The sequence below is a fragment of the Chiloscyllium punctatum genome, chromosome 41 (assembly GCF_047496795.1).
Source record: "Chiloscyllium punctatum isolate Juve2018m chromosome 41, sChiPun1.3, whole genome shotgun sequence".
In the NCBI taxonomy this organism is placed as follows: domain Eukaryota; kingdom Metazoa; phylum Chordata; class Chondrichthyes; order Orectolobiformes; family Hemiscylliidae; genus Chiloscyllium; species Chiloscyllium punctatum.
Genome location: NC_092779.1, coordinates 21776341 through 21796738, shown reverse-complemented (window position 1 = coordinate 21796738; position 20398 = coordinate 21776341). Strand labels below are relative to the sequence as shown.

Below are 20398 nucleotides of genomic sequence, written 5' to 3'. Positions count from 1 at the left end.
CCATCAAATTCCACAAAGCTTGGCAGGTCTAGACAGTCTTGATCCAGAGTGGAGTAAATATTTACCTAAATGCTTCACAATAATTGTATTGGCTACTGTGCCATGTGGGAATTTACTGTCTGCAACAGCTTTTAAGTGGATATGACCTGCAAGCTTTAGACCAGATTTGAACTCCACTCTCCAGAGATGAAGCATGCAACATATCTCCCTTCACCTCCATCCACTTTGTTTGAGAAGTTAAGTATAACACAGCAATCATGCTTTAACAAAATAAACCATTTTCACTCTGCGGTGTCATAGACTGTTTTCTTTATTGTAGCCAGACCTGGCAATGTAATCCTATATCAACAGATAGCACAGAATTACTGAGGCATGTTTTCAGAGTTGATATTTTTAGCTTTCCAGTAGCAACAGGAAGGCTGGGCTCAATCTTTAGTGAACCTGGTTCAAGTTCACCAAGTTAAGGGTCAAATTGTTAAACTGTTTGAATTTTATTTTGAAAAGGTAGTCATGTTCTTGAAAGCTGTACCTCCTAAAACATCCGGTTTCATATTTTGTCCATTCCCTTAATTGCTGAATCTGATTTAAAGCATGTATTATCTGACAATTTCCCATTTAACTGACACAAAACCACTGTGCTGTATTTAAATAATTTGATCAGTGTTAACTGATTTTGATGCCTCCTTTCAATCCACCATCTGGTGTCTGAAATCTCTCTAGTCCTCTGAGTACAGCAACTCTTTAAATATCTGGGTTTTTGCCAGCTAGCAGGACACACAATTACTTGAAGTCTACAAAAGGTAGTTTTAGCAATAGAGTGTTGCCCTGCTCTCAATTTTATACACAAAGTTAAGGATATGTAGCAAGACTAAATTGGAAGGTGGGTAATTGGACCAGTTTCACATTCTAATGTTCCACTTTGTCATCTCTCTCTTTTGTGCCTTTCTTAACCACATTTAAGTACTGAATATTAACCTTTTTCCTTAACTTGGGCACAGAGCATTATATCTCAAATTGCATTATACCTCAAAACTATTTGAAAGTAAGAAGGAAAGCATGTGACTCGGCTATGGCACTGTTCAAATAACAGTTTCAGAGTAACCAATACATGAATACAATGTACAATGACGATGCATGCCAATAATAACTTTTTTATTTACCCTGAGAGGATCAGTTTCTGTCCTGGCCTCGTCCACTTTCATTGTCTGCACAGAACCCATTCACTTCTGTTCGTCTTAAACCCCTCTGTGATCTCTCCAATTCTGAGAACAGAATTTCCTGTGGAAAGGGTTGGTGAATCAATCCAGAATCTTTGGTGTTATAGTGTTTCAACAGCACCTCTGTGTTAGCATATTGTAAATGTAGTAGCAGGATGCAAGTATCACTATCTGGGCCAGCACGTGTTGCCCACTTCTCGATGCCCTTCAGAAGGTGGTTTTGGGGTTTTTTTTAAACTACTACAGTCCATTCGCTGTAGGAAGACACACTATGTCATTAGAAAGGGATTTCCAGGAGTTTGACTCACTGACGCTATAAGCAGTGATCCTACACAATAATCTTCCCTCCTTTAAAGCAATAGTATCTCTTTCTTCCTCCCACCCTTCCCAAAATAGTAAATAATGGTGCTGATTTAAGCATTATATGATTTTTTTTCCCCACTTGCAGTATATTTTCAGCAACTGACATGTAATGTATACAAGAATATTATAAAGGAATAAAATAGTGCATTTTTTTCAGTATATCACATTCTTCCAGTCACTTGACAAGACCACACACTTTTTCTGTTCCTGTAAAATTTGGACTGTTCAAGCAAAAGGGGGAGATTTTGTAATGTTTGGGCTTTCAAGGGAGATAAATATTCCTTCCAAAAGGCTGCACTGTTAGCCATTTGCTCATAGTCCAGTTTTTTGTGAATGATGTTGGAATCCTGGGGGAGCCGATAGTGTAGCTAAAATGTCACTGGACAAAGAATCAAGAGATCTAGGTTGGTGCTGTGGGGATACTTGTCCAAATCCTTGGCAGCTGAGAGAATTGTTTTTCTTTCTAATGAATTTAAATGTCCACAAAAAAAAACTTCCTGAATAAATTTCCAGTTACTTTCAGCATTGAGATATCAGTTTAAAGTTCTCAAGGTTTTCAGTGAATATTAGACTTGTTCTATCTTCTGACTGCCTCATACATCCAATCCACCCCTCTCCAATGGGAGGTCATACTCCTAAAGTGAACCCATTCACTGTCCCGTTCGCACACTGCTTCATATTACTTCCCCATTTGAAGATGCATCAAAAATCAATGGGAGTGAACTATATGCTTGAAGTGGAAGAAGAGAGCTGTCTGGTGACTTGGATTGCTTTAAATAGAAGAAGCTTTTACTTTTATTGTAGTGATTTGAATGTTGAGGAGCAATTGTATTAGCTTTCACTTGCCCCTCAAAGATGCTGTATAATGCAGGAGATACACTGACAATCCTGGACACCAGGCTGCTGTATGCCTGCCAAGTTTGAACCGTCTCCCAGCTGTTTGTGGTCTTGCATGTCAATTTGACTTTTCATTATTTGATTGCAGTTATTTTAAAGGCTTCCATCTGCATCAGGTGCAGTTAATTCAGAGTATGCTCCAGAAAGGCCTAATTGCAAAAAGGAAGTATTAGGATTAGCTCTGGGCTTTATCTTTGTTGCCAACTTGGCAGTAACTTAGAAAACTATATAAACCAACCTAGTAATGGCCTGCATATTGCTGCTTTTAAAAAAAATTTGGTCCCATCTTCAAAGGGGGAAGTCATGTTGAGCTTTATCATTCATGTTCCCATGTTCCTTAAGGCAGCAGATTGCTTATTACTTATGGGCAGCACATGAAACCTGTAAAAAAAAGACATCCTGTCTTTTGACATTAGAAGGCAGGTAAACAGAACAGCTAATAAGTAATGGCTCAATGTCAAGGGAAATATCTTCTCCCACATGTTTGATTGTGTAGGGAATCCACAAAGGAACCAAACAGCAGCCAAACCATTCCAATGCAGTGCCTGCTCAGAAATAAATCCGAATGTGGATGTTGACTCAGGAAAACGAGCAATGGCACTGCAATTGTTGTGGATCATGTGATTTACCTTCTGTAAACGGCGACGTTACCAGTCTGCCTGCTGTCACTTTTATTATAGTGCACAACAGGATGACGGTGGATGAGTTTAGGAATTGCTGAAAGGAAATGAGATTACTGAAGAACTGTGGTTTATTCCCTCACTCGGGAGGTATGCGGTCTCATTTTCTGCCATCCTCTCAGATGTGCTTATTTGAATATTGCAACTACTTTAGTGTAAACTTCATAGCAACATGTTAAATTTAAATAAAAATGATCAGAGTCATAGAGATGTACAGCATGGAAACAGACCCTTCGGTCCAACTCATCCAATCTAGTCCCACCTGCCAGCACCTGACCTATATCCCTCCAAACTCTTCCTATTCATATACCTTTTAAATGTTGCAATTGTACCATCATCCTCCACTTCCTCTGGCAGCTCATTCCATACACATACCACCCTCTGCATGAAAACGTTGCCCCTTAGGTCTCTTTTATATCTTTCTCCTCACACCCTAAACCTCTGCTCTCTCGTTCTGGATTCCCCCAACCCAAGGAAAAAAATCTTGTCTATTTACTCTATCCATGTCCCTCATAATTTTGTAAACCTCTATAAGGTCACCCCTCAGCCTCTGATGTTTCAGGGAAAACAGTCCTAGCTTATTCAACCTCTCCCTTTAGCTCAAATCCTGCAACCCTGGCAACATCCTTGTAAATATTCTCTGAACCCTTTCAAGTTTCACAACATCTTTCCAATAGAAAGGAGAACAGAATTGCATGCAATATTCCAACAGTGGCCTAACCAATGTCCTGTACAGCTGCAACATGACCTCCCGACTCCTGTACTCAATACTCTGACCAATAAATGAAAGCATACTAAACACCACCTTCACTATTCTGTCTACCTGTGACTCCACTTTCAAGGAGCTATGAACCTGCACTCCAAGGTCTCTTTGTTCAGCAACACTCCCTAGAACCTTACCTTTAAGTGTATAAGTCCTGCTAAGACTTGCTTTCCCAAAATGCAGCACCTCGCATGTATCTAAATTAAACTCCATCTGCCACTTCTCAGCCCATTGGCTCATCTGATCAAGAACTTGTTGTAATCTGAGGTAACCTTCTTCGCTGTTCACGACACCTCCAATTTTGGTGTAATCTGCAAACATACTAACTATACCTCTTATGCTCTCTTCGAAATCATTTATATAAATGTTGAAAAGTAGTGGACCTAGCACCGATCCTTGTGGCACTCCACTGGTCTCAGGCCTCCAGTCTGAAAAACAACCCTCCACTACCACACTCTGTCTTCTACCTTTTGAGCCAGTTCTGTATCCAAATGGCTAGTTCTCCCTGTATTCCATGAAATCTAACCTTGCTAATCAGTCTCCCATGGGGAACCTTGTCGAACGCCTTACTGAAGTCCATGTAGATCACATCTACCACTCTGCCCTCATCAATCCTATTTGTTACTACTTCAAAAAACTCAATCAAGTTTGTGAGACATGATTTCCCATCCAATTGTTCTCCATCTTGTTTCCAAGCCATGGTACTTGCTTTAATTTAGTGATGGAAGGGTAGTTGAATAATTGACACAAGGGAACATCCTCCTCATCTCAAGTAGTGTGCATTTCAGTCTATATTCATCGTGAAAAAAATAAACAACAGCTCAGCATACTCCAGTAAGTTCAGCAATGGGAAGTTTAAGTTGAAATAGGTCCAAGGTGGGCAAATGGAGTTATGTCACAGATCAGTCATGATTTTAATGAATGGCAGAGCAGTTTCATGTTGGTTGAATGGCCTACTCCCTGTTTCAATGGGCGGCACAGTGTTTAGCACTGCTGCCTCACAGCGCCAGAGACCCCGGGTTCAATTCCCGCCTCGGGCGATGGTCTGTGTGGAGTTTGCACATTCTCCTCGTGTCTGCGTGGGTTTCCTCCGGGTGCTCCGGTTTCCTCCCACAGTCCAAAAATGTGCAGGTTACATGAATTGGCCAGGCTAAATTGCCCGTAGTGTTAGGTGAAGGGGTAAATGTAGGGGGAACGGATTTGGGTGGGTTGCGCATCGGTGGATCAGTGTGGACTTGTTGGGCCGAAGGGCCTGTTTCCACACTCTAAGTAATCTAATCTATGTTCAAGATACAACTTGGTGACTGCTGCAGAGAGCCCATCCGCCACCTGCAGCAATCCTGCCACAGCCAATTTTGGGAAGATTTAACAGGATTGGATCCTGATGGGCTCCTGACATTTCTGTCATTGCACTCCTTAGTTCCACTGAAAGGAATTTGTTGGGAAAATCTTAGTGAGGGGTGCGATGTTCTGTTTCTGAAAACCAAGGACTACTTGGTGACGTGCAGGTCTCCAGTACCAGTGGGAGCTCTGTCCACTACTTTCGCTGCAAGAAACTCAGGCAGACGTCGGCAAGGGAAGCCCTGAGGTGAACTCAGAGAGCCCAGTTATTACTGTGGCTGAGAGTGAACGCTCCCACAAGGAGATGGGGGGAGGGCAGTTAGAATTTAGTCAAGTACATGTCTTCCCTTTACCTGGTGACTTGCCTGCATGTCAAAGTCCCTGCCGATTGAGTTAAATACCAGCAATAATTCAGTGTATTCTTACTGTGGGAGAGCAAGTTCTCCCCAAGCCAAACATGTGCCCTCCCCATCTCCAAACAGGCATTCAATTCCATTCTGAATGTGTTTTATAATTGACAAAGGCGCTGCAGACAATGTAATTTTTCAGGCTGGCTCTGTTTGGCTCAGCCCTGAGATGGGGTACTTTGAAGCTTCGATATTGTTTACATTTTCTACGAAAGTAGGAATTATAAGGGCCAGAATATATCCAAAGTTGTTACGATGAATGAACAATGAGTGAAATTGAGTGCATCATGCAATGCTGATTGATAACATATGCCATCATGACCGATTTGATTTAGCATGTTGCTCTACCAATATAAAACATTAGACAAAGCTGCTCCTGTGATTATAATACAAATACACAAGATTCTGGACTCAAATTCTAAATCTTCTCCAAAACCTGAACATCATGTAATTAGCATGAATATGCTGCCAATTGATGTTTAATTTGATCGATTGTTCACCACCTGAAATATACCACCCAGCTATTCAACCCCAAAGTCGAATCCTCGTGTTTGAACATTGACCTTTTTGGGTCACCTCTTTATTATAGAAGTTAGAATTTAGTGTGCTATGTTTTTAGTATCATTGTGGAAATTTTACAGTTACAACAGTGACTGTGTAATTCAGAAACTTTAATGGGTTGTAAAACTGAAGTCGCAAGGTCATGTTATAAATGTAAGTCCATCTGTCTTTTCAAAGTTACAAGACTTTTTTTCCTGGTAAATGGTCACCCAAAAGAGAAGACTGAGTGAGTGATTTTGTTTTGTACATACTAAACTTTCATGTGTACCTGTTGTTTAAACGTCTGAGTGAAAAAATAAATATAACTGACATAAGGTAATATAATGAACCACTTTCTATCCTATTGAACACAACTAATTTGTAGGCTTTTGGTGATTTATTTTAACAATTAAAGTTTCATGAACTTTTATTCAGAATCCGTGTATTGTGAACATAAATGTTTCAGTTTTGTCAGTTATGTCAGATTGAATGTAACTTGCAATGATTTTACTGTCTTTGGTACTAGAGCTACATGCAAAAACATTTCCAGCAAAGCAAATTTCTCCTGAGGTTCCAAACATTGGGAAATGCAGCGAGCCTTTGGGTGGGTGCAGAAAGAATGTTTCTATCACGGATGAACCTCTGATTAGGAACCTCTGATCAGGAGCCTCCGATTCAGAATTGAGGCTCTCCCATTTAAGTTAGAGACCAAAAGAACTTTATCAGAGAGTCTTTAGAACACTGTACCCCTGAGAACAGTGGAGGGTGCACCATTGACTATATTCAAGGCAAGTAGACTGATGTTTAATCTGCAAGGAAGTTGAAAGTTACGCAGTGTTGTGGCATTCGGCCAGGCAGAAAAGTGGATCTGAACCGTAATTAGAGTAGCCATGATCTTACTCAATGACACAGCTCTTATGTCTAACCTGGCATTGAAAATGTGGATGTTTATGAAGTCTCCTTTGCCTGTTAGTTCCTTAATTGTCTAAAATGACTTGTAATGGACTGCTGAGTGTTGATCGGATGCTTTTGTTGTGCAAACATATTTCTCTGAATAATGTGCTGACTTCATTGTCTACAATGTATGCAGTCCTGCATTGTAGGTTAACCAGGTTGTATCTCATTTCCAGGTCTACTTTGTGCTGTACCTGGTATATTTTCTTGCTCACTCCTTACTAAACTAGTATTGGTCCTCCAACTTGGGACTGATGAATGAGCAAGAGAGAGGGAAATGCCAGGCCATGAGTTTACAGGTTGTGTGCAATAAAATTTTGGCATTTTTGGCATGCAGTAGCTCCACGGATATCTCATTTTGAGCTACTAGATCAGTCCTGAATGTATAGCATTTAGAATGAATGTAGTGCCTTACAATTTAGAAAGTGTCCTTTAATTTTAAACGGAAGGTTTATTGTTGCAAGGGCTTTGATGTAGTCTGCCCTATACATGCATGGGATATGCATTTACAACAGGTAAATTGGTGAGGATGTTGCTAATCTCTTATGATTCCAGTACCACTTGCTTTAACTGTAGTCAGGCAGATGTCCTTCAGCACACAACTAGCCCGGTCAATCGTGGTGTTAGTGGCACTCAGTGATTAATATGAAGTACATCTGTGCCTTAGCTATGTGAAAAGCTTCTTCCAAGCCATGTTCACTACATAGATGAGCTAAAGGAGGAAGGTGGAAATCAGCAGGAGATGTAACTCGTAGCCAAATTTTCACCTGGTATCATGTGACTTCATATTGACATTGAGGACTCTGAGATTCTATCCTGTGTGTGTGTACCACTGTGCCAACATTACAGTAAAAAGTTTCTTCCTAATGGGACAAGACAGGCACTGGGACAGTGATAGGGGAGGAGTTTGAGATTTTGTCTGAAAATCATAATCTCAGAATTACACTTTGTTAGGCTGGTGTTTTGATTCGAAAGAGAGACACTTTTTTTTGTCGGTCTGTTGTCAGTCAGATTTTATTTTTTGGTTCTCCCTTTTTGTAATTGATTACAATTGAGTGGCTTTGGAGACCGTCTTTGAGGGCAGTTAAAAGTCTGTCAGGTTGATTTAGGATTGATGTCACACACAGGTCAGAGTGGCAAGGACAGCAGATGCCCTTTAGCAAGTAACCAAAACCATACAGAAAAACCCTATCTAGTTCACTACTCTTGCTAAAAGGGCATCAGTGAACCAAATAGGGTTTTTTTTTAATGGCAATCTGCTTTCGTTGTCATCGTTACTGATGCTTTCTAGTTTCCGATTTATCCAACGAATTTAATATAAGTTCGTCAGCTGTCTTGGTGGATTTGAACTCTCATCAGTGAGTTACTAGCCCAGCAAAATAGCCACCCTCCGAGTCAAACTCAAACTTCTGCCGTGCTAATGTGTATGTACAGCTTTGAGTTTCTCAGTATTGTAATGTTGAGCACGAGACTGAGTGTTATTTGTAGGGAGCTGCATCTTAATGAAGTCTCTTAAAGGTTTTCCAGGCTGTTTTGTGAGGAACCAAATATGCATTCATTGTGGGTAAACTGAGGTTTTAATTTAGGATAGGGCAAGTGTCAGATTGCCTACAATGGTATACAGCCACATATTTACCAGATACATTTATCAGAGAAGCTAAGTATGGGAAAGAATCACAGCACTTAGGTCAGAGGCTCGTTTTGATGATGGAAGTAACACTGTGGCAGACAGCACTGGGTTGAAATGAAAATTACAACTGCTTGCTTCAATTAATATGGGTGGCTTTCATTACTTGGAGTCTTTGAATACTAATGTGATTATTACAGGATTGCAAATACCTTCAGGCAATGCATTTAAATTGACAGGATCTAACTTGCCATTTGAGTTTTTTTTAATTTAAAAATCACAATAACTGAAATGAGATGTTATCACAGTAATCGGTGTGATCTTACTTGGAAGGATAAGCAAGATGAATAAGATTCATTGGCACTGTCAGATTTGCAGATTCTCTCTTAATCATTCCCACTTCACCTTTTGTCTGACCGGGGTAAGGGGAAGGGAGAAAGAAGCTGGCCGGTCGGAAGGTGCCAAGTAAATTGTAAACAGAGGATGCTATAACATTAATGGAGCAAAAAGGTTTGCTTGGATATAATTAAACTTAATTCCCTAAACAAACTGTTACACCTCAAAGTGGAAAGTTACAATGTGTAAATTATTTAATTAAAAACTCTTATCCATTCTCCACATCCAACAGTTGTAAATATTGTCAAGTATTTATGGTTGCCTTAAGGAAAATCGTCAGTGATCAGTGGGTGGCACGGTGGCACAGTGGTTAGCACTGCTGCCTCACAGCGCCAGAGACCCGGGTTCAATTCCCGCCTCAGGCGACTGACTGTGTGGAGTTTGCGCGTTCTCCCCGTGTCTGCGTGGGTTTCCTCCGGGTGCTCCGGTTTCCTCCCACACTCCAAAGATGTGCAGGTCAGGTGAATTGGCCATGCTAAATTGCCCGTAGTGTTAGGTAAGGGGTAGATGTAGATGTAGATGTAGGGGTAAGGGTGGGTTACGCTTCGGCGGGGCGGTGTGGACTTGTTGGGCCGAAGGGCCTGTTTCCACACTGTAAGTAATCTAATCTAATCTAATCCAGTTTAATATCGTTCTTAATAATAATGTCCCTTGCAAATAAAATCTGAAGCCTTTGACCCCCAAGATGTAGTATCATCTCCCTATAAATACCAATTTAAGTATTTAAATCAAAGGTCTGTAATTATCTGTGGCATGGAATGATTTTTTTTGGGAGGGCGAAAGGCCTTGTGTGAAGGCTTTATAAAGCAAATGCCTGCTGATTAAATCCGAAGATAATAGATATTAGCTTTCAGTTAATTTGGGATCATCCAGTCAGGCACAGACTAATGCAAATATTTTCTTGTGTAGAGAAGATGGTAGCTTTCATGTTTTTGGATTGGTGCTTCAACCAGGAGTGTGGCCTTTGTGGGGGTTATACTGGTGGGTTGTCAGTCAAACGTACAGTCACGTACCTTCTCAGATTTTGATATTCTGATGGAGTTCCAATCTTTTTGCTCTACCTCTAGTCAGCATTGTTTTTTTTTTCAACAAAGCTCTTTTCTTTCTGTTTTATGCAGAGAAACTCTACAATTCTTGTGGCCGGGAGCTGAGAAGAGCCCTGTTTTCACTCAAGCAGATCTTCCAGGTTGGTACTGATGGCTGCCTCTCATCTTAAAAATGTGTTTTATTTCCCACTTAATGGTCTGTTGTAGTCTCGAGATGTTTAGAAATGGAAATCTTCAAATTCAGTCTCTGGATTTGACCGATCTGCACGCAGGCAACATTGCCGTTGATGTCACCAAATTGACAAAGAGATGAATTGGCCAAGATTCTTGCTCCTCCTTGCTAGTTCATTAACTCTGAATGGGAACTGGATGAGACTAGATGCCTGTTAACAGCAGCACGAGGCGTGGTTGTGAATCTGCCTGTTGGTGTTTGATGCTTAAGCCTAATGCACTGAGTGCAATTTTGATCAACATCCAGAGTTTTATCACTGCCTGTGCAGTTGTTTGTGGGAAAGAGTTCATGTCTTCAGAACAGGAAAGAAGTTATTGGTGGGGTGACTTGGGGGAGAGAGAGGAGGAGAGTCCAAACGTCTGGCGTATGACTAATTTCATAAAGATACAAAGACCAGACTAATAAAGCAAGATGACTTGCGAGGAACTCTATAGAGAGGAGTTAAATTATAATGTATCTCTAGGGCTCTTAATGTAGGCAACCTGCCAGCAAAATGAAAGTTACTTGTTGATATGCCAAAATGAAAGAGCAATTATGCAGGAAGTATTGGTATCATATAATTAAGGACTGAGTGACTTTGTGATTAGCAGGTAAGAAAGTGTACACAGCTGAAGTGAGTGATGACCTTGCAAGAACGGATATTACACCCAGAAGCAGGCTGTGTTTTAGTTCCAAATGGTGACACTTTGTTTGTTTAAACTCAAAATTAGTGTGCCTACCATTCTAGACTGTGACTTTTTTCCTAAGCTTTAAGCATCTATGTTTAGTGATTTCCTTTTCTACAATGATCTTGTTGTATATGGCAGGGACCTGGTGACGCCATGATAATATCCAATAGACTAACAATCCAGAGACTGAAGCTAATGCTGTAGGGACATGGGTTCAAATGTCTTCTATTAACGAAAGGGAAGCATAAAAACTAGCCTCTGTAACAGGGGCCATTATTGGGAAAAGCCCGTTGGGTTCAGGAAAGTCCTTTTATCAGGGAAGGAAATCTGTCATCCTTATCTGACCTGGAATACACATCTCAGTCTTGCAGAAATATGTTTGTTTATTAACTGCCCTCTGAAATAATATGGCAAGCTATTTAGCTCAAGGGTATTTAGGGATGGACAACAAATGCTGGTCCTGCTACACACCCCATGAAAAAGGAAAAACAGTGATCCCTGATCTGAGCTACTCAGCATGACAGCTCCCAACAGGTGAGATGAGCATCATTGCTGATGATAGCAAGTGTATTTGGCCCATGAGCTACTATTATGTGCCAGCTTTGTCTTTAAACATAAAGACAGTGGGATTGACGCACAGAGTTGACGAGTGGAAACTCTTTCCTAGCTGCAATCCATTCATTCTTCAATTGCTGCATGCAATACTCACTTTGAATAACCCTGCTATTTTCAGCTCCAGTTTGCTTGCTATCAACTTGCTGACGTGTATTTGTGTCCTCAAAATGTTCCTGATGTAAATATTTTAACAGTTGCTGCCTTCATTCAAGCTTTACCTTTGAGTGTTTTGTGGCAGTCTTTCTGCAGGGGTTGGACAATAATGAGTTTTCAGCAAATTTCCACAGTTCATGTTGGCCTGCCTCCATAATATTCAATTAGAGGATAACTTTTCAGGGTGTGTGCTTTGCAAGGGATCAGACAAATACGGAAATTTTTAAAAAAAGGACAAATCAAAAGAAATTACTAATTAAGATTTTACTTTTGGCTAAGAATTTTAATTATCAGGCATGTTTGCAAGGAATAAAACAAAATGCAGGTGTTTGAAGCATGCACAAACTTTGTGCTGCTGACCCAGTGGCATGAAGGGGGAAAAATTATAATGATATAGAATTTTGTTGTAAATCATGAGACTATTACTACTCCTCTACTGCAGAATGACTTGTTGAGGTTGTTTTTAGTAAAATTGCTGTAATCTCTCAGTTGAAGGTAATTGTTCCATTAAAGTGTTTCCTGAAATGGCGATCCTCCTCCATTTCCGCCACCTACAGTCAGACCCAACCACCAGAGATATATTTCCCTCCCCAACCCTTTCGGCATTTTGCAGAAGCCATTCCCTCCGCGACTCCCTCGTTAGGTCTACACCCTCCACTCCCGGCACCTGCCCCTGCCACCCGCACCTCCATCCAAGGCCCCAAAGGATCCTTCCACATCCGGCAGAGATTTTCCTGCAACTCCAAACACATCATCTCCTGGGTCTGTTGCTCTCGCTGTGGTCTTCTCTGCACTGGGGCGATGGATTGGATTACCTACAGTGTGGAAACAGTCCCTTCGACCCAACAAGTCCACGTTGACCTTCCGAAGAGCAACCCACCCAGACCAATTCCCCTATGTTTATCCCTGACTAATGCATCTTTTACTATGGGCAATTTAGTATGGCCAGTTCACTTGGCCTGCATATCTTTTGGATGGTGGGAGGAAACCGGAGCACCCGGGTGAAACCCACGCAGACACTGGGAGAATGTGCAAACTCCACACAGACAGTTGCCCGAGGCTGGAATTGAACCTGGGTCCCTGGTGCTGTGAGGCAGCAGTGCAAACCACTGAGCCACCGTGCCGCCCCAAAGATAGCTTCTGTTTTTGCAACTCTTGGACAAAGGAGCAGGACATTGAGCAATTTGAAAGACCTGGGGGATAAAGCTCCTGTATAAGAAGGCACATCAACACCAACAACGACCAGCCATCACGGAGAGGAGACTGAATTCTGAACTCAATGATTCATTCGCGTGAACCTGGCCAGTTAATCATGGATAAAGGCTAGATTCTCATCAAATCGTTGGATAGTGTGTTAATTGTGTGCTTGCTGAGAACTAGAGTTACTAATAAAGATTTAAATTGCACTCGCACACCTACCTTAAGGATGTTTGTCCCAATGTGGTTCAGGTGCAGAAAGTACATGGCCCACCTTCCCCCAAAATTGACCCAGTGATCCAGGAATCTAAGACATTCCCTCTTGCACCAACTCTTAAGCCATGCATTCATCTGTCCTCCTTTCATATTTCTAAACTCGCTCGCATGTGGCACCAGGAGTGACCCAGAGATTACAACCATTGCTTTTTAATCTAGTGTCTAGCTCCCTGAATTCTTGAGGCAAGCCTCCATTCCCCAATTTGCCCATATCATTCCCCAATTTGCCCCTGGCTCATCACCCTCTCCTTTCAAGATGTCCTGCAGCCGTTCAGTGATATCCCTGACCTTGGCACTAGGGAGGGAACACACCATCCTGGAGTTACGTCTTTGGCATCGAAATGCCAGTGTTTCCCGATTTAAAGAATCCCCCTATCACTATTGCTTTTCCTTTCTCGTCACCACCACCACCAGCCCTGGTTCAGTCAAACCACTTGTGCTAAAAGCTTGGCTCTGACTGAATTCTGCCAAGGTACCAGTACCCTCCTGAGCTTCCAAAATGGAATACTGGTTAGTGAGTAGGGCATCAGGGGACTGCCTCCTCTTTCTGGACTGTCTGGTCACCCATTTCCCTTCTTTCCTCTAGTCCCTTAAATTGCAATGTGACCCACTCTCTAAACGTGCTATCCACATAACTGTTAGCCTCGCTGATGTGCCACAAGGTACTCGAGCTCTAAGACCTGGAACTTCTACAGCTGGGAGCACTTCCTGCATGTGTGGTCATCTGAGACACTGGCCACATCTAGGATTCCCCATATCTGACAAGCTACGTGTTCCATCCAGCTGGCCTCTCCTGCCATCTCTCAAGCTTACAATTTTGACTAGAATTATTATTGTTACACTTCCTACTATACCATTCAAGATATGAATAAGTTCCTACTGCTGTAAATCTGTCAAATAAGATAGGGTTAAGTTGTAGTCGTCCGTTGCCCAGTACTCTCCATCTAGAGCCTTTCTCACCTTTTTAAATTATGACGTCAACTGAAGCCGGACCTGTTTTATCCACACCATGATAGATTTATAGGCTCACTGGTTATGAATGCACAAGTATCAATGGACAAATTGTCCAAAAAGAATTGCAAACATTTTTTAAACTAAAACAAGTAAGGGATATTATCTAGCAGCTCAGAATGAGGACATGGCTTGGGTTTGACTTGAAATTTCTGACTGGGAAGTGAATATTCCTAGTCAACATATTTTCAGGAGAGTTGGGGTGGAAAAACTGTTAGGACAGTTTTGGAGTTGGGGAATGGGGACTGCCCTTGACACTGAATTCTAATTGACTGACGTAGTTGAGAGAAAGGGTGAATGAGAGCCACAGATAGTTGAGAAGTTGTGTATTTTGAACAAAAAAACCGGGCAGTGATGGAAGGGAATTTGTATTCTTTCCAGAATTGGCTGGGTGGTGGTAATGCATGTGACCAAAGGGAATCATGGGTATTGTGACGAATAGATCCCTGATAATGTTGGTAGTTCAACAAGGGAGCAAAGTAACTAGTGAACGCAATGCGTTTGTGATACAAATATTGAGGGAACAAAACACTCCTGGTAAAGGAAAGGGACTGTTTCCAGAGAAATGAAATCAATTTTTGTAATCAGCTGGGGTTTTGTTTTCCAAGATCAAGGTGGATATGAGACTGCAAGTGTTACTGGATGAGTACATAAAATTTGTTGGAGATAACTGGAGGAAAGCTATTGCTTCTGAAAACAAACTGAACAGAACTCAGTGAATCAGTCACCTTCACCTATTAAAGGAAGTCCGAGAGGAATTGGCAAAGGCTCTGCCACAATCTTTCTATGATTTTAAATATGAACATTGTTATGAGATGATAGGTTAATCATTACAAGACGTTTTTGCTCAGAATTATTTAAGAATTTAAAATTTTGAGTATGGTTGTTTTGTTAATTGTGCATTTCTCATTAGGACCTCCTTTAGTGCTTCTGAACAAGCAGATGATTTAAATTTCTTTTGTTTCAAATTCAGACATCACATGGGAAAAGTGGTGCTCAGGTCTTGCATCACAGTGTTCTTCCTGTGTTCAAGTCTGTTCCTAAATCTAATTAGATTGTGATTTATATTGATTCAGATGTTCAAAATGAATTGTAGGGGTTTCCTGTGTCAGTGATGTGATGTCCTGGTTAAATGCAGAAATTTGTGCTCGGATGTTTTTAAAACCGTATTTGACTGGAGTATGCTACAGAGTCTGTTGACCTGGAGAGCTTTTTTTTTTAAAAAAAGTCTATTATAAAAGCCGTGGTGGGGGGATGGATTAGTTTCATTGTTTTCTGCAAGTTTCGATGTACATCACAGTGAAGCCAACTGTAACTTGAATTTATTTAGCACCTAGGTATCCCAAGGTGCTTCACGGGAACATTTATAAACAAACTCCAGCACCAAGGCGCAACGGTGTAAAGGGACACGTGACTGCTCTGGTAGTAAATCAGGTGATTGGAGCTAATTAATTAATTAACTGGGACAATCTAAGGGATGCATAATAGGACCAGTATTGACAGAAACTGTAAGAATGAGTAATATGGCCCCCCCTGTGGTGCGGTGGTAGTGTCCCTACTCATGAACCAGGAGGCTGGGGTTCAGTTCCCTGCTCAAGAGATGTGTATTAACATCTCTGAACAGGTTGATTGGACAAATAGATTTTAAAAAGAGACTGAATATAAGGGGTCCTGTTGGGGTACGTTGGTGTCCCTACCCCTGGTCGAGAGACCTGGGTAGTCCCACCTGTTCCAGAGATGTGTTAACGTCTCTGAATAGGTTGATTAGGAAAAAATAGGTTACTTTTTTTCCCCCATTTTAAATTAAGGTGGAGGAGTTAATAAATCCTATCCACGTTGAAATGTGTCAAATTTTCTGAAACTAGCATCAACAACACAAGAGAAACTCAGCAGGTCTGGCAGCATCTGTGGAGGTAGAATTATAGAATACCTACACTGTGGAAACAGGCCATTTGGCCCAACAAGTCCACACTGACTTCCAAAGAGTATCCCACCCAGACCCATTCCCATACCCTTCCTCTGACTAATGCACTTGGCCTACACGTTCCAGAATACTATTTAGCTTGGCCAATGCACCTAATCTGCACATCTTTGGACTGTGGAAGGAAACCAGAGCACCTGGAGGAAATTCATGCAGACACTGGGAGAGTGTGCAAACTCCAGACAGACACTCGGCCGAGACTGGAATTAAACCCAGGTCCCTGGCGCTGTGAGGCAGCAATGCTAACCACTGAGCCACCATGCCACCCCCTTATGGAAGGAAAGCAGGCAAGTGGTGTTGAAGTTTACTGGATCGGCCACAATAAAGTCTGAAAATTATACCACTTTAGAATCCTTATTGTGGAAAAAGGGCTCCTCTTTCTTCATGACACTAAACTTGAAATATTAACTCCTGTTTTTCTCTGTCCACAGCTGCTGAGTTTCTTGAGCATTCTGTGTTTGTTTCATGCTTCCAGCATCTGCACAATTGTGCTTTTATGCCTTGGTTTAACTCTGTTACATCCAAATTGATCGTGACCAGAAGATCAGTCAATGAAATGGGTTTGAAGTTGGTCATTTCCAAATTGTGGGCCATGACCTTCCAGTGGGGCTGTGGAGCACGATTTTGTGGTTGCCCTGTCTGAGACAAAATTGGTGGCTGTGGAATCCTGACACACATTTCACAGCTACGAGACCCTTACATATTTGTGTACGTTTTTGTTTTCCTCACTCGTTGGGCAGAGCACTGAAACCTGATCATTACTTCAACCACAAGCTCTCAAAAGTTCCCTGTTCATTTTTGTCTTATGCACACTCAGCTGTTTAAATCCCCGCCCCACTCCAGTCAGCCCACTGTATTCTCGACCTGGGGTCACACACCATCTGAGGCAATAAAATGGGGCCAGGTGGGAAGGAATTGGGAAATAAGTGTGCAGTCATGATTTTAAAAGAAGGACTGAGGAGCAAACAGGTTTTTGGCAAGAATTCCAAAGTTTTGGGGGCTTCAACCATTGAAGGACTAATTCCAATGGCAGAGCCAAGAAAGTCAGGAATGTTAAAGAGACTAGCATTGAAAGTTCATGTAAGAAATAGGGGGATTGAAGACCAGAAGAGTTTAGGAAGATGGGCAGAGGCAAGAGCCATGGTGGATTATGGAAATAAGAATAACACACATTAAATTGAGGAAATTGATAGCACCCGTCACTGAAATTCCCAATTCTGCGATTACATTTTGGATAACTCCAGCCTTGCATGCAGCTGCAGCAGGTCAGAAATTCATGGATCTTCTGTCTGACCTTTTGGTGATCCGATGCAATGCACAACAGTGAACCTGTCTTTTTTTTTTTAAAAATCAGTTCAGAGCCAACTGTACGTGAGACTGTGCTGTAATCATACAGAACAGTGCTCTCCCAGGAATCTCCTTTTCAGGTGCAGTGTAAAGCTGCATCTGCTGTGTCTTGAGGTTTCCATTTAAAACATGCAGGCTTCCTGATGGACAATGCAGTTTTGTTTGCCTGGAGCAGTTTACTGTCCAAAAAAACAATGGACCGGAATACAGATCCTATCGTTTACAAAGAAATCTAGATGTCGGCTGAAATACTGAGGAGGCTAAAATGAAAGGGGTGCGTGTATTTTTCTCTGTAGTGCAGTGCTTTCCAACTGCAGCCTTTCCAAATGGCATTGAATAATCTGCTGGCTGGCAACCAGATTTGTACAACTTCAACCCCTCTGCTTCTCCATCGATCCATACAGAGGTGTGTGTGTATGTGTGTGTTTCATAAGAAGTAAATCTGCAGAGGTTTAGAAACTTGCATCCAAAATCACAGCAAGATCTAACCAGCAGCATATGACCTTAATGTTCCATGTCGTGCTGTATGCATGCTTATTTTCAAGCTGTTTACGGTGCCAGGCACAGCCTTGGCATTTCCGTTCCTTATGTGCGAGACCGGCACTTGCCAAACAGGTGGGTGTTCTGACACTGTTTGCGTGCACCATACAGAAGGCAAACCCAGCTCTTTACGGGATACCGTTGTGCGATTTGATGAGTTATTTATTGTTTCAAACAAATCAAGTTGTCAGCAACTGACAGATTTAGGCTTTATAATTGTCCTTTGCATATTTAAACGGTTCAGGAATTTATTCCCTTTTGAAGATAACTGCCCTTTTTTTAAAATTGTTTTAAGTGCCTCTCATGGAAAGACATATTTTACATCAGTTCCCTTGGAGCATAGGGCACTCTGTCTGTCTGGGCCTGTTAGGCCAAGAGTCGACTGCAAGATGAGCCAAACCTGTGATTAAGATAAGACATCTGTTCCTTTTGTTAGACACAATTGAAAATATTACTAGAGTTTATCGATGTCACGCAAATCACTTTGATAGATATGTTACAAGGAGCTGCTACCAAATGTGAATCACAACACTTAGGGACTAGTTTTGGGAAGATCTAAAATGAGGAACAGTGGCTTGATGTCTTCCATTGTTTTCAAACTCTTAACTGAATAATTTAAATTAAGAGTTTGAGCAGGCTTGCACATTTTTCATTGCTGTAGCTGTTGGACAGAACCATGTCTACTGAGTGTGAGGGTACAGTTAAAGGGGCTATTGAAGTGGGGTGGTCAAGGGGCGGTGAAAATATGAGTCAAAGTCAGGGGCTTCGAGGATAATTTTGGACGACAATGTTCTGCAATCTGATGTGCAGGCCAGGAATTATTAATTTGGCAATGGTCTACAATGTGGAACTTCTCAACCAACAAGGTGGAATCTCACAGATGAGAACTCCTTTTCTACAAGACCTTGCACCAGATTGCATTGTCCATTTGTTTCATGGTGGTACAGAACAGCTGCGGCCATGGGCCGTGTGAAAGGTTTTCTGAAATTTGTATTACACGGATGGGGCAGTTAAATGAATCAATGAGCCATCCCTCAGAAACATTAAAGCTAAAGGTGCCCCTTTCCTTGGCTGGATGCTTGCACTTAAACATATCCTTGCACTGTTGCTAAGATATAAAGCATGGATGGTTAATGAAACATTATTTTTACTTGAACAATGTGACACCTTATCAATATTCACACAAATACATCTCAAAATCCTTCCAGCAGAAAACACCAGGAGCAACAGGTGTGTACTTTTACATGCCCCTGCCAAACTCTACAATGATGCTAGTTGGTTGGAAAAGCCACCTATCTCTCGTTGCTGACCTTTCCATCTCCCACCTCATGATCTCCAAGTTGCATACAAACTGGGGTGTTCCACAAGCTGAGTTATACAATCGCTATGTTGTTTACCTTGTATGATTTGGTCACAAACCACTACTACTTGAGTACTTGTTTTGTCAGATTGGCCTGATCTTGTGCTGAGGATATCCTGCTTTGAATGAAGTTGTATTGTGCTGTCAGGCATACACAGGTGGTCTGTAAGAATTATGGGTAACACCTGACTTGTGTCAGCGAGCCCCAGGAAGAGTGCTCAGGATCAGAGTGCACTCTGTCTAAGTATGAGGCTGAGCAGCAGTGGAATTTGAAAGGAGTGCAGAGATTTGTGAAAACATTTCTATTGCATTGGGTACTGTAAGTATGGGTGAATGGACAAGTTAGAGGGCCATAGTTTCTCAGGAATTAGCAGCTCTGGGTACTGCCAATGCTTTTGTTAATTATCATTGTCCCATATGTTTCCAGTACATGATAAGGAGGACATGAAGAACCAGATTGTAATGTTTTTGGGATGTGTCATTCTATAATTAGGGAGATCTGTGCAAATTTCAGATTGCTATCATTCCGTGGAATGCTGGTGTTGCTGGCTCGCTCAACATCGAACGCCCATCCCCCAAGTGTCCTATAGATCGTGGTGAGATGGGTGCAGCACAGCGCTGCTGGGAGATTCCCAGGATTTTGAACCCACGTAAGTGGATGAATGATGATTGTACTTCCAAACTTGGATGGTGTGTGTGGCTTAGAGGAGAATTGCAAATGGTGGTGTTCCCATGCTTCTGCTACTTTTTGTTCTTGTTGGTGGCTGAGGGCTGTGGTTTAGAAGGT

At 41.7% G+C, this 20398-nt stretch overlaps 1 protein-coding gene across 17 annotated transcripts in view; it reads left to right on the top strand.

Annotated features, from left to right (window-relative positions):
* fhod3b (formin homology 2 domain containing 3b) overlaps nt 1–20398 on the top strand; it is a 612757-nt gene that overhangs the window by 280495 nt on the left and 311864 nt on the right. For all 17 annotated transcript variants that reach the window (XM_072560542.1, XM_072560537.1, XM_072560540.1 and 14 more), the window contains exon 4: nt 10304–10371. In XM_072560542.1, the coding sequence (XP_072416643.1) occupies nt 10304–10371 (68 nt within the window). The remainder of the gene's footprint in view (nt 1–10303; nt 10372–20398) is intronic.